General features: G+C 38.8%; 1 protein-coding gene across 1 annotated transcript; it reads left to right on the top strand.

The window, feature by feature from the left end:
* metap1 (methionyl aminopeptidase 1) lies at positions 1-12,298 on the top strand. Its single transcript, XM_067615093.1, has 12 exons — positions 1-169; positions 1,472-1,523; positions 1,792-1,901; positions 2,472-2,532; positions 7,083-7,174; positions 7,304-7,387; positions 8,191-8,329; positions 9,107-9,238; positions 9,504-9,647; positions 9,740-9,805; positions 10,572-10,734; positions 12,159-12,298. The coding sequence occupies exons 1-12, from the start codon at positions 53-55 to the stop codon at positions 12,172-12,174; spliced, it is 1,176 nt and encodes a 391-aa protein (XP_067471194.1). The 5' UTR covers positions 1-52; the 3' UTR covers positions 12,175-12,298.
* The last annotated feature ends 3,149 nt before the right edge of the window (positions 12,299-15,447 follow it).

Genomic DNA, 15,447 nt, shown 5'->3' on the forward strand with positions numbered 1-15,447 from the left:
GCCGCTGGCTGGCTGATCCTCCGCCGACTCCACCCCTCCTGCAGACGGAGGCATGGCGAGCACCGAGACTAGAAGGGAGTGTGAGACAGACGGCTGCAGCAAGGACGCCAAACTTCAGTGTCCCACATGTATTAAGCTTGGTATTCAAGGCTCCTATTTCTGTTCACAGGTACTGTTGTTTTTCTCGACTCGCCCAGTTTAAATATCGCTTGTAGCCACGCAGCAAGGCCCCTGTGTCTTCTCACGAGGCTGCTAACTGTCAAGCTAGGCAGACATGTGTATGTGCTTGGTAAACCGCTAATAACGTGTTTGTTTAAAGTTGGCGAATGCCCTCAGGTTGTGTAGTGTTATACAGGTGCCTGAGGATGAATAATGCAGTCATCGATTGTAACTGATGCTAACTGTGTAACAGTAGGCCGAGGGAAAACATTTAGCTAGCTAACGGTTGGCTGGTTAGCTATAAAGTCATTAATATAACGTTCTTATCCAAAATGAAAAGCTTATAGAGTAAAAAAATCGTGTATGAAATAATGCATATCGTCTAGTTTTCAATGTATCCCCGTAATACAACAGGCTGCACATAACGTTTTTTTGAGTTATGTAGTGCTGCGAAGTTAATGCTGCGTGATATCACTCGCTTCCCTCTGTGACCAGACCCCATTCACAAATCTCTAAGTTTAAAGATGAATCGTGTGTCGACAAGTCGTCATACTTGGCTGAATATGACACGATCAATTGAACAATATTACAACCAGTAGTACTGACAGACCTGTTGTCACTACAGTTGTTAAATATTGTTAAATATGCAGGTGGCTTGCAACAAGTAGTGTGAGGTACATCTGATAGCTGATACTGTGTTGGTCAAGTCTGTGGATGCTGCCTTGTGGATTATCTGTCTTGCAGCAGACACTTAAGTCTTTCTCAATAAAGCCCACCTTAAATTACCCTATTAACTAGTATGGCGTGGTGCTCTCTCTGCAGAAGAGCTCTGTTTTGAGTGGATCTGCTGTAATGTCCTTTTGAGTCAAAAGTTTTATAAATAGATAGGTTGGATGGCAGATGAAGTGCTCTTGTAATGCCATGGTATTTGACCCTAGAGGCCTTTGCTGAGACTGCAGTTTTGGCTTTGCTACTGGACCCTGCTCTATATATTTCCAGTCTTTCTTTCTGCTGTTAATAAAGTCAAATATACCAATAAAAATAAAAAGCAACTGCAGTGCGATTGCGGTGAACATACTTCCAGAAACATTTTTTGAAACGTGTCTTCCTCCAGGGTACTTCCTATACTTAGTTTTTTAGTTAAGTTTGAATGGCTTCTGTATCAGAACAATGTCAGTGACCATGAATGACATTGTTACACATTAGTCAGGTGTACTTTGGACCACAATTTGCACGGCATCAGTAATAATTAAGTGTGTCTGTCTCTCACTGAACCTCCTCATTTAGAGTTTTTCTGTGTTTTCATTTCCAGGAATGTTTCAAGGGGAGCTGGGCATCTCACAAGTTGCTGCACAAAAAAGCAAGTAGGTATCACCGATCACTGTTAGTTGTGTACTTAGATAGATAGATGGCAAGTTCTGTGGTGGATTCGTCCACAGTATATTAATAAGTTGCTCGTTACCTAGGGTAATAGTATAGATGGACCAGTTGAGGTTTTAGAAACCAACAACTGGATCTATAACGTGCTATGTCGGAGCCTGTTTTATGCAAGTGAAAAATAGATGATACTCTCTGGCTGTGAACTGGCACAGTGGTGCCAGATGCTTGACACCTTGTGTTCTGTTTCATTAGAGGAAGACAAGAACCAGAATGAGTCCAAGAACTGTGTGGAGAACGACATCAACACAGACCCATGGCCAGGCTACCGCTATACAGGAAAACTACGCCCTTACTATCCACTGGTAAGTTCTTTGTTGTTAAGAAACTTTTAAATTTCACATATTATTACATTTTTAAAATGAGTAATCAAGCGCAGACACTCTTTGTTTCCAATTGGTTGTACTGCTCTGATTTGCATATTTTGCTTAACATTTGGTGTATCATTTACCACTAACAGCTGAAAGTATGGTAGCAATTGGAAAGAAATCTTTTTGGTACAGACGTTTTAAGACGCTTTACCATGTGATTTTTAAAATGTCATCTTCTCCTTTGTGACAGCAGGATAGATGTCCCAACTATGAAGTCAGTTTTCTTAGACAGGTCACACTTTGGTACTAAAGGGTTACAGTACATCAACCCAGTCAAGCAGACAGGATAAATGCTAGATGCCTCTACATACATTTCAAACTTTGGAAAAAAACATGAGTATATACTGCTACCTGTTGCTACATATTTGTTTTGAATATGTCAAAACAATTTTGTAATACTGATGTGCCTCCCAAAAAGAAGGCAGGACACCACACAATAAGAAATGTCCGTTCATATTCTTGATTGCTTTACGTGATGATCTCTCTTCTTGGCCCCTAATGTAGACTCCCATGAGGCCCGTGTCCGGTGACATCCAAAGACCCGACTATGCTGATCATCCCAGAGGTAACCGAGCTTCTTTCACAAGGAAATACGTTTTTAGTTGATCGTAATGCTTCATCGTCCATTTGGAAATCATTTGGAAAGCTGTCCTTTTTTAGAACTCACATTTTTTTGGCATGCTACGCTGTTGTAGCTTTGTGCTCTCAGAATTGTATATAACAACAACATCATGCATTTAACTGTTTGAAGGCTGTGTTTACGGAGACATAGCCACAACAGCCCCAGGATCACTACAGACACTTGTTTAAAAATTCAAAACACAAGAAAAAAATAAGAGCTGATAAGTGTTAGAGGTACTTATTGTCTCCCAATACTGTTGAATTCCACCAGCAAAGCTGTCATTTGATTTTTTACTGCAGTGCGTACGACTGGACTGTGATGTTCTGTTTGTCTGTTCAACACTTTGCTCCTGTTGGCCAGATTGTCAAGAAAGATGTGGATAAAAAAGTCAATTTATTATCAAAACCTACTGCACTCATAATCATAGAATTTACTGAGCAGATTGATGCTCTCATGACGATCAGTTCATCTGATTTTAATGCTCCCATGGTCTTTTTTTTTCTAGCGCTAACCACAGATCAAACTACAGTTTTATCACCAGCTCTGAGACTCTAATTATAACAATAATTTTTTCCATTTCATTCATATTGTGGGATGTACTGATCAGGGGCTATGTGGGGCACTAAACTGCCAGTCTTGTTATTAAGTTAGAATTGTGCTGCTTGGTAATGATAGATAAGCATTAAAAACAATTTCCACACAGTGAGCACATTTCTCCACCGCTCAGCTCCAAAGTGGTGAAGGCTAATCATAAATGAGAACCAATGAAATGTTTTTTCCTATCGGCCGAGTGGAAAGTATACAATTAGGCCTTTTTCACACAGGAACTTAACGAGCCACAGTTCAAGGTTTAGACAGTGTCACATGTTCTGCTTTTCTTTTATAAGTTTTAGGTCCTCTTAGGGGAAAGAAATGCAACAGCTCATTTGCAACACGCAAACTGATAAAGCAGTACTTGGGTTTACTTGGGTTTAGATAAACCAGGTGAAGAATTGTTCATTTACAGGCGATATTCTGATTCAGAATATCTGACAAATTACATTTCCTACTAATCCGAATCATCTTTATTGGCCAAGTATGTTTACACGTATAAGGAAGTTGACTCCATTTTAGTGGCTCTCAATGGACTTACATAGAATAACAAGACAACAATCTTCAGAAATACACACAAGGAATGACTATATACAGGTGAAACTGTAAACCTGTAGACAGGACACAAATAGTGCAAAGAAGTGAAGAGTGCGCAGAGTGCTGAGATGAATATTAAATGGTAAAAAAGAGACTTGTTTCTTTGTATAGATATAGTAGGTAATGTTCAGGTTGCACAGGTAACATTTCCATTTATGAATAATCTATTTCCACTAAGTAGCGGGGCAGTGTACCCAAACGCTACATCACAATTTATCGCTATAAGAAAACAATAACTCAGAAATGATTGCATCGCACAGTTTATTTCCCCCTGATTTCCCCACCGCCAGAACGTCTGGCGGGGCAGTTGACCTCTCCCAAGGGACGCACCCGCCACTGGAGGCCCGGTCAGCGAGTGTAAGCTGGGTTTTTGCCAGCCTCATTCACCGTCTTTGCCTCTCTCTATTGACCTCTATGGCGGATGGCTCCCTTCCATTCATTTAATGATACTGAAGTTTAAAAGTCATTATGTATAAACGTGAAAGAAAATCAATATCAGCACCACTTTTCCTTTGTTGTTGTCTGTCCCAAAACTGCACTCGCCTACCAAGCAGAGTATAGTATGACAATATTTGGCCTGGTTTCCAAAGCAGTGTCGCCTTTTCAGTGACATCATATCCAGAGTGTCCTGGTTTGTAAAACAAGGCAGAAACAAGACCTTCTGGTTTCTGAAACGTTTAGGTTATGGGAAGCTCCAGGTTTACAAATCGTTAAATTTTTGTTCTGGAACCTCTGAGATCCTTAGATTGACAACATACCAGAAGGCTGTGATGGCAGAGATTTGATAACGCACAAGTGGTCATTCAGCGCTTCATCCTGTTGAAGGCCTGTCTCAGTGTGTTACTTTAGTCCGGACAATGTGGTCATCCATGCATGTGGCTTAGAGATAAACTGATAAGTCTGTGTATGTGGCTGAAAGCTGCACAGAGCTGCAGGCTGAGATGTCTATTCTCATTTGGATTGGCAGTACTAGTTTTCCCTCACTGCATGTAAATGTATTCATCATTACAATGAACAATTTGATTTGAACTCCAGCTGTCTGATACGTGATAACTGGTCATCTTAAATCTCTTTATTTCTTCTTCATATACACGTACAATATCATATCATGCAATTCTTCATTTTCTCTTCTGATATTCCAGCACGTAAGAGTAAATTAATCTTCCATAGGTACCTCGATCCTGATGACATTTCTGTCAGTAGATGTTTTACAGTGTTGAGCAGCCCAACAACATGTCACTATGCTGGCAGGTCTGCTGACATACTGTGTGGTTTTTATACCTCTTCTCATGTCAATTATAAGACACCCGTAATTGTAACCTGGTCTATTTACATCTATTTCTCTGGGCAAGCCATTCATAGTGCAACCATGGCAACCTCTACATCCTTGTCATCTGACTGCATAGATCCATACTCAGGTAGTCATGGTTACAGTCTCCTTTCATTCTCATGTGATGCCGTCTCAGTGACCAAAGCGCTATTGTTACAAGCTGATTTTTCTCAACAGCACTGCTGTCAAATGCAGCGTTGTTTTTAATAGATACATATCAAATGTTGATTATTACCGTTATTACACATCAAATGAAGTCAACCATAACGTTATGAAGACATTATGTTGTGCTCACTGTTTGATTTTTTTCTCATACCTCGTTTCTTTTTTGAGCAGCTGTGTCAGAGCGTAAGTAAGTGTAATTGATTGTTGCACTCACACTGTCGACTCTTTGGGTCAGAAGGAGGGCTGTATTTGACTTGTGCACAAACCTGTCTAAAGTCCGTGTTGCCAGGCAACTGTTCGTGTTCATCCAGCAATCATCATGTTGAGTTAATAAATTATAGATCAACGAATTGTTGATGACTCCAGTGCTTTGACCAGCACACATTTAAATACTGCCTTATGCGCTTTTCAGTTTAGTTATAATGTTATCTTGTTGAATCTATAGTTGAATTACAAGTAGTTTTATTTATATAACGACAGTAACAGTCCTGCTCTGTTCCTCTGAGTCGTCAGTGTTGGTGTTATGATAATGTGCTTCTGCTCAGGTGCTGATGCTGTAGCGTAGTCTCTGCAGGAGCTGCCAGTTTTCCATAGTGCTGACAGATGCTTTTAGGTTTCTTAGGAATTTGGAATATATACCAAATTGTGTGCTGTGTGTATATATAATGTAAGCAAGGAATAGTAATATAAATAAAACATGAAATAACAAAACAATGCAAATAATTCATAATAATATAAATAATGAATGATATTAATAAAAAGAGTGTTTAAAGTGTAAAGTATGAAATATGAAAATAATATATGAGGTGAGTAACCATTAGGAAAAGGCCCAAACATGAGTTTTAATGAGGGATTTCTACTGTAACACTATGCTGACATCGCATGCCTCCAACAAACCCAAAGCAAGGAGTTCCTCAATGCAGCATGAAAGCAATCCTCCACTCGCTCTCATCTGTTGGAGAAGTTCACAGTTGTCTGCGTAGGTTAGGTTTATTCCGATCTGACTTTGATTTGACTTCTTTTGATTTGATTCAAAAGAACAAGTCTTTCTTTCAAATTTCAGAAATCAATAATTGAGGTTACATATATATATATTTAATGTTCATGAAATCAGGTTTTGGTTTAGTCTGTTCCAGTGTATTTTTGTTCTGTTTATTTGACAGGGACGATGCAAAATGCATATATTGCACCAGATACGCCGTAGCTCAAAAGCCAACTCTCATGAGATGTGTGAACAGCTCGAGTAGTGTAAAATTTCACACAATGAAGATTTAACTATACAAGTAGTAAATATAACAAAACCAGTGGCTGCGTATGATCATTTACATTTTGTTACTTAGACTGTAGACAAGGCTTCTGCTCAGACTATATATAGACTTGGCTAGATGGATGGATAGATATGCCTTTGTTCTGTAGAGGGTGGGTCTATTGATTCATCAGTGCAAAGTTGGAGCTCTTCACATGACTTGTGCTCATGATATAAAGCTTATTTTAAAATATCTGCTTGACCCGTCAAAGCTTCCAGGAGTCAGACACCTCAACAGGTAAAAGTCAACATGATACTTTATTATTATACTTTATTCCCTCTCACAGCCAGAGAACTTGTTGAACAGCTTCTTCTGATGGGAAAAAGGAATCTATTAGGAGAATGTAAATCCAGCTGTGACCGTCCACAGTTAATGTCGTGTCTGAAAATTGATAGACTGACAGCAGCTGTTTTTACAGAGTCCCGTTTGAGTCCTCTCCTCAGCTTCAGTGAGTATTGACATGTGAATAATTCCAGTCGTCTGTCATCGTCTTCTTCCCACAGGAATGTCTGAGTCCGAGCAGTTTCTGAAGGGGACGTCACAGATCAAGATCCTTTGTCCCGAAGACATCGAAGCCATGAGAGTGGTGTGCAAGGTGACGTAGAAAATTCAGATCGTCTTTCGTGTTAGATGTTGTGACCGTCTTTGTTACTGTGTTGCCATGGTTGGCGTTTTAGTTTTCCATCGATTGCATTTAAGGTTTTAACAAATATGTCACTTGCAGCTGGCACGAGAAGTCCTAGACATCGCAGCCAAGATGGTGAAACCGGGCGTTACAACAGAAGAAATCGACCACGCCGTGCATCTGGTACACACACACACACACACACACACACACACACACACACACACACACACAGGTTTTAAATCTGGGATGTTGTATCTTTTCTGTTTTCTAATAATACAAATATGCAGCTTCAATTCAAAATAAAAAGAGAAAATAAAATTTTGTGAAAATAGTTATATCTGGATAATTTTGTCTTCTCCCCAAATAATTGTTTAAAAAATCTATTTCAGCAGCCACTGCTAATAAACAACTAGTGGATAGATGTAAACAGAGCCCCCTGCAGTGGAGCATCAATCTAACTTTAGTTAAATTCTTACAATATCCTGACATTAAGTACAGATACACACCTTAATAACAATAATTATTATTATCTTTATTATCTAGCACTTATGAAAACAAGGTTATAAAGTGCTTCACATAGAAACTCAGCTATAATAGAATAAAAGTACTAAATGGGCAATATAAAAAAGCCAGCCTGACAATAATTAAAGATAGTGAAAACCAGAGAGCAGAATAACTAGAATCAGGTGAAATCAGAGAAGGCGTTGTGATAAAAGTAAGTTTTGAGCTTAGATTTTTAAAGAAGCCAGACTCAGCCTGTCTTATTTCCTCAGGCAGGATGTTCCAGAGCCTCAGGGCTCTTATTTCAAAAGCTCTGTCCCCCTTAGTCTTCAGCTGAGAGTCAGCATGACAAACAGAGCCTGTTGAGCAGCCACATGAGGGGGAAAAAGGGGTCACTCATCTTCATTACATGTCACCCACTCTGTCTTCCTCACTTGTTGCTTCCTCCGTTATCCATTTATTTCCACGCTTTGTCTGTTCAGGCTTGTATAGAAAGGAACTGCTACCCCTCCCCTCTAAACTACTACAACTTCCCCAAATCCTGCTGCACGTCTGTCAATGAGGTCATCTGCCATGGCATCCCGGACAGAAGACTACTACAGGACGGAGATATACTCAACGGTAGGTTCATATGATTCAGGGCACCATATCCTACTTCTAACAGCTGTTTTTCCTCATTTTTCATCTTATCTTAATCTTATTTTTGTACATTTTTATGTTTTTGATTAACAGAATTCATTTAAACAAACCCAACGTCGACCTTTTCTTAAAACGAGTTGCATTTCTTTAAGACCTAATAAATTTGTCTCCGTTTTGTCTTAATTTAAAGCCAAACCAAGTCTTTAGATATAGTTAAGTTTTGATGTAGGCAAATATTTTATTGCGGAGAGAGGGGGGGAAAAGTTTTCTCCTCCATGACAAATGGTTGTACTAGCATCCTGAAATGGTGTCAGCAGGAGTTTGGACAATTTTAGCTTCTTTATTAATATTTCTGCTAAGTAGATGTCTTCTATCCACCACTCCCCTCAGAGCGTCTGATGGAGTACTTGCCAGCAACTCATCTCTCGCTGTGTGGCCCGACAAGACAAATTGTTTCATTAACCTTTACCAGTGGGGCATTGCTAGTCAAATTCTCCACTCTCTATATTTCTCCTTAAGTGGGGGAAAAGTCCCAGTTTGCCCACTGGCAATTCCAATCTCATCAGCAATTTTTTTTAAAAGGACGTTCTGTTTGGCCTTGCAAACGGGTGCGTTTTTATTAAAACTGATGTTCACCCGCTGGATACATCAATAAATGTTTATTCATAACAGAAGTCTCTTTGTGTTTGAAACATAATAGAATCCATTTTGTCACGTAACACAATAGCGCTGACATATTCCCCTTTCTCGCTCACGCAGTGGACATCACCGTCTACCACAACAGTTTCCATGGTGACCTTAATGAAACCTTCTATGTCGGAGAGGTGGATGAAGGAGCGAAGAAGCTGATTCAGACCACCTATGAATGCCTTATGCAAGCCATCGACTCTGGTAGGAGCTCAACCTTTATTTTCATTCATTTTCCTGATGTTGTACGCACACAGAATGCTTCACTACTGTACTAACCAGACCTTCACTATGGTAGTGTTTCATACAGAGCCAGACCAATTAATTGTGCAGGCTGATATTAGCTTATTGCAAAACTTTCAGTCTTAACTTTTAAGAGAGCCTTATCAAAATTCCCAGTATCTCTCAGGCTGTAAACTACATTTCATTTTTACAACGCTATAACCGTCACGCTTTCTTCTTTTTACAGTAAAGCCTGGCGTTCGCTACAGAGAACTAGGTAACATCATCCAGAAGCACGCCCAGGCTAACGGCTTCTCTGTGGTGCGGAGCTACTGTGGCCACGGCATCCACAGACTTTTCCACACCGCTCCCAACGTGCCACATTATGCCAGTGAGTAGCTACCTACCTGCTCGGAAAGATACAGCTCCATTTATAATGTGTAATGTGTAACAGGGTGATTTATGTTTTCATTCATCTCCCAGAAAACAAAGCAGTTGGAGTAATGAAGCCTGGCCATGTGTTCACCATTGAGCCCATGATATGTGAAGGTGAGTGTTATCAGTCTGTATGAATAATGAATATAAATAACAAAAGAGTGAAATAATGAATATACATATAACTTAATTGCTGTATTTAAACATTTTGCAAAGTTTTAGCAATCACATAAAACAGTTATCACACTGAAAATAAAACATACAAGGATGAAATTAAAAGACAAAATAGATGGTAAATTACAATATCATAGTAAGAAATAGCAGTTAAAGCATGTTTGTAAAATAGCTGAAGCACCTCAGGTTCACTGTTATTTTCATCAATTCAGTCTTTTTTCCTGTTTTTTTTTCTGACCAACACTCCAAAACCTAAAGGTATTCAGGTTACTGTCACTTTAAGACAAAGAAAAGCAGCAAGTCCTCACAATTTAGAAGCTGAAAATAAGGGAATGTTTGACATTTTGCTTGGAAAAAAAAAGACAATCAATTATTATAAAAGATCTGCCAGTTATTTTTCTGTTCGTTGATAAATCGACTAAATGCTTTAGCTGTTGAGTCGGAGCTGAAACCTTAGTCATCTTTGCACTCAAGCCTTGACTTAAGGAATTCAAACTGTTTATAAAACTGGCTCATGGGAGGTTAAATGATCTCTCGTACAGCAGACTCAGTCATGCTTTAAAACAGATCATTACGGTCTTACAAACCACTTTATACCCTACTGGTATCTGGTTAGTCAGTGCCATACTTGAAGTATTTGTTTCAACAACACTGTTTAATTGATAGATTGTAAACCAAAGCCGTGTGTGTGTGCGTAATGTCTCAGGTGGCTGGCAAGACGAGACGTGGCCTGACGGCTGGACGGCGGTGACCAGAGACGGGAAACGCTCGGCTCAGTTCGAACACACCCTGCTGGTGACAGAGACCGGCTGTGAGATCCTCACCCGCCGCCTCGAGGACAACGGTCGCGCTCATTTCCTGAGTCAAATGTAGGCTGGACCGGAACCCACCAAGGACTGGACTTTCCAGACACATTGACACTCAGCACTGCTGGGTCTCACATACACACACTCACACATCTCAAACAAGAGGCACCACTCCTAGAGCTCAGTTTAACTGTGGCTCTCATTGTTCTTTGAATTAAATATCGGTCCCTCAAATTAAATGGAAGTACTTGAATGTGTCTTATATCAAATGTGGATTGCTTTATTAGTGAAATGAAAGGAAATATTAAAGTATTTATAAAATTGGGTTTTTCTTAGTCGTCAGGCTTGACATCAGGCCTTGTCTGACCTCTGGGTCGTGTCACCCAGAGCTTTTACTGGCTGGCTAGTAGTTGTCTGTGGTGTGTGGAGCTCAGGGTGAATTCAACTAGCAAGCTCTGCTTTGCTTCTTTTCTCTCAGCCTCTGCTAACTAAATCAGATTTCATATGAATTTACCAGAGATGGACGGAGAAGAAGCAGCAATACTAGAGACAAAGGAGGCTTCCGGGAAACGGGGTCAACAAGTCGCACAGTCTCTCAAAGTAGCAACTCAGAACTCGTTTTAGGTTTAGAAAATAACACCGGGCTGAAAAACATATGGCAAGTTTGGATTTCAGGCAACAAAAAGCATCCTCTGGCAGCCATATTGGATATCTTCAGTTCTTATGTAGCAGAAGCAATTAGGAAAGTTTCTTTACACTTATTCTGTCTTTCTTAGGTGAGAAGATTGATACCAAATATGAAGCTGCAGCCTGGAGACAGGCTTAGCTTAGCATAAAGATTGGAAACGGCTAGCCTGGATCTGGGAAAAGCTAACCAGCACACCACCACCTCTAAAGCTCACAAATTAATATGTAATATCAAGTACAAAAATGACATTGTGGTTTTTTTGGGGGGGGGGGGGGTTGAGAGCTAGACCAAGAAATTGTTTGGCACATAACACCATAACCCATGAAAATGCGATATAACAGGTTAATTAGTTAGCATTGGATGCTGGTAGGCTTATTTTCTTACCTTTAGACAGAGTCAGGCAAGCTGTTTCTCCGTTTCCAGTCTTATGCTAAACTAAGTTAACATCTTATGACTGTAGCTTCATACTCAGCAAAATAATAAATGTTAATATCCTGAAGCTATTATTAGTGCTCAGCCAGATTTCCAGTTGACGACATCAGCTGTGGTTGCTAGGAGAATCGTGATGTAACTGCAGAGCATCTACGTACTCAAATTCTAAATGAGAAAATAACATTGACATTGAGCACAAAGTCGTTCTGAAGTGCTGAACTTGTTAATCCTGCTTTGAGGAATACTCTTTTGGTGTATCATGTCTCAAATAGCCCTGGTGTAGCAAATTGAGCCTTAATATGTGAATCTAGGAGTTAAAACTTGCCGGATGTATCAAGTTAACTGACGTTTCCCCTTATCTCGACAGTCACCATTTACCTTGATGTGGGGATTCTCCTGGTGTGAGCAGCATTCATTATTTCTACATTTTTCAGAGGACTAATGTGATCACAGTTTCTCTGCCATCTTTGTATTTCTTCTAATGGAGTAATAAATGACTCTTGTGTAGCTCTGTGTGGGTGAGTTTGTCCTTGAACTGATTTAAATCCTGAATGTGGCTTCATTTATCAGCCTTTTATTTCTAGAAACGACTATCTGGCTTTCTGTCAGCCTTAATTCAGTTTAAACTCAGTGGAAAGACAATAATAGTTTAATCTTAACAGCAATTCAGATGTGATTTTAACACCATTTGTGTACTCCCAAGGTACGCCGGTGTGAATATCAGTAAAATATTTAAATTCACAAGTTACAGTGGAGGTTCTCAATGCTTCTATCAACATAATAAATGGCTGTTAGGTACACAAACATCCAATTTCATTCAAGTTTTGATTTTAAACTAGTGCCGCTAAATGCCGGTGAAGCATTTATTCTGCAGTGGCTGTACACAAGATTATTGATGTCATACAATAAAGTTAGTGGTAGTTGTTTTGATACAGATGGGTGGCTCAGTTCCAGCGCAAACAGCTGTGATTCAGCCAGAAAGAATTACTCACTAAAACTTTTTGTGACATTAAGAAGTAGCTTTCCAGACTTGTTTATAATCCAGGACCACCGTAGTATATAAATAGACTGGTAAAAATTTGAGTAGGTGTTTTTTTTACGGCACTCATTTTGAATTGTTAAAGCAGGAAAAGGACTGGTTTAATTACTGTATTTTAGTTCCAACTCCTAATGCAAAGTGAGTAAGTAAACTGAGCTGCTAAATTCTTACCCTTACATGCAAAATGAAGTTTCAATGCTTATTATTCAACAAGCATCTCCCCTTATTTTAACAACATGAACCTGGTTACAAGCATTGCAACATAATTATGCTAATCACCACCACCATACATGTTGAGTGTGTCGCAATTTCTGTCCTTTTGATTACTGTCAAAATGTTGCAATGTATTGAGTGTCCGTCATGGTCGTGTAAATTGTGTTTTAATGTTCACTGTAATGCTTTTTCAGCATTGCAGTCGTACTGTTCTGTAGCTTACTATATTTTAGATGATTAAACTTACAAGTGATTCGAATATCTGAAAAAGTAACCTGAAGCAGTAAAGTGCAATCACAATCATCATTTTGCCTTGTATGAATGAACAGTAGGATTTACTGCAGATTACTTCAAACAGTAAAAATCATAGTCCAGACGTCATTTTTACAGTAATACACATTCATTAAATACAATGAAAGACTCAAAGTTTTTACAGCATTTCAAATACCTTCCATATTTTTTTTGTCATTGCTATTCCAAAAATCTTGAGAAAATTACCACTGAACTGCACAACTGTGTTTGATGAGAATACCTCCTTAACAGAATTGTACTCAGCAACATAAAAATCACAACACAAAACTGCCCAGAAAAGTCCAGCCCCACCCCATACTTGTCTTAGAAGACCAGCTTTTAGTCCCATCATCAGTCCTTCGTCAGTCACAGTTCAGTGTCCCTGAGGGATTTCATTCCAGAGAACAATGTCCTTTCATTAGTGTATTGTACATTTCAACAGAAAGGTGATCCAGGAAAGGTCTCCACAAGTTTATGAGTTCCTGGACATTTCCCTTGAGTACAGTGTTGGTTTTTTTCATGCAGAAACACATTAAAAACTTCCGTATACCACATGGTGGCAGTAGGAGGAGTATCCTTAATCCATTTCAACACAACATTTTCTTGCCAAAAGTAGCAGTTTATTAAGTAGTTTATGTTTCAGAAAAGGAAGTGACACACTTTTAGCAGGTAAACTCAATAAAAAGAAAACTGGTTCTTTCTTAATTGTAATTTTAAAAATATAAAAATTTTCTTTTGCTTTAGAATTCTAAAACCGTGAAATGTATGTGTGTTACCAGAAAAGATGAAAATAATACCATTGTTTTTTCAGAAATTTAACACAAACGTGATAGATTAGGATCCATCTTATTTCAAATAAGTGGGGTTATGTGTAACCTATGAAGAATTTATATTGAATCTCCCTAAATCATTCACAAGTGAAACATAATCTAACACAGTCTACAGCTTCTTTCCAGTCATCCTCTATGTATACATTGTCCAATTCCTTCTCCCATTTGGACTGAATATTGTCCATACAGAGTGGGCTCACAGAGAACAGCAACGTATAAAATACACAGAATTATTAGATAATTACTATTTTAAAATGTAACAATATGTAAAATTCAGTAAACCATTTTAAAGTTGTGAGGCTTTGATAAACTCACTGTGTGATGTAGTAACTTATTTGATACAGATGTTTTCAGAAGATTTCATTCGTGTGTTAGGTGGGATTTTAAGGCCAAAATTCTAAGTGTTGTAAATTGAAACTGTTGTAAAAATTGATCCAAAGCAATTGTAACATACTATAATAACATTAACCATGTCTGCATTCTACTGGGTTTTTACCAGATCCAGTTCTGCTATAGTGAATGGAGCCATTAATAATGTCATGTTACATGAGTGATTTTCCTTCTATGACAAGTGAAATGTGTGGAAAAGATTCATAGAAAATCTGAAATAGTTTGAGGTTAATTAACTCCATTAAAATTAAAGGCTCACAATCCTTTAAACTGTCCATGTCCATATATCGTATCCTGCGCTAGAATCCTTCATCAGTTTGCCTCACAGACTTCAGACCAGTCTGTATCACCACAGAAATACTGCAGAAGTAGAGCATGAACTATGCCTGTTGACATGTTTAGCTTAACAAGGAATGGCATAGCTGAGTATGAGGCATCGTACTAATTTTCACAAGTCAGTTACAGTTTGAGTCAACATTTAGGAAATGAAATTGAAAAATTACTCAAGCTTAGAGTTGCTTAGCTTTACAATGAAGAGTGTGTCTGACCCTTATGAACCAATCAGATCATTTTCCTACACAAAATAGCCTAGTACTCAAACCCTACAGGTAGAGTAACAATACTTTTGCAAGTTTTTAAGCAGGCTAGACTTTCATCTGCACCTCTCACAACTTCATCAGGCCTTGATGTCCATGCTGCTAAAAAAAGAATCCCTCAGCAGTCCCTATCAATTAGCAGCCTGGCAACACTAGCACCATTTGGTTGTTTGTGGTTGTACTTATTATTCATTCAGTTTAGATCAAAGAATATTTCTGAATAATCTTGTTTTAGTTTCTGTTTTTCCGTCTCATAATGTTCCGTGTATGCATATGTGTTCCTTCAGGGGGGGAAAC

The sequence above is a fragment of the Thunnus thynnus genome, chromosome 16 (assembly GCF_963924715.1).
Source record: "Thunnus thynnus chromosome 16, fThuThy2.1, whole genome shotgun sequence".
NCBI classification, from domain to species: Eukaryota; Metazoa; Chordata; class Actinopteri; order Scombriformes; family Scombridae; genus Thunnus; species Thunnus thynnus.

Bases quoted from the DNA above. Each gene is read 5' to 3' on its own strand.
- metap1 (XM_067615093.1), top strand. From the start codon at position 53: ATGGCGAGCACCGAGACTAGAAGGGAGTGTGAGACAGACGGCTGCAGC. The intron at 1,902-2,471 runs GTAAGTTCTTTG...CCCCTAATGTAG, and splicing joins TACGCCCTTACTATCCACTG to ACTCCCATGAGGCCCGTGTC. The intron at 9,806-10,571 runs GTGAGTGTTATC...GTAATGTCTCAG, and splicing joins TGAGCCCATGATATGTGAAG to GTGGCTGGCAAGACGAGACG.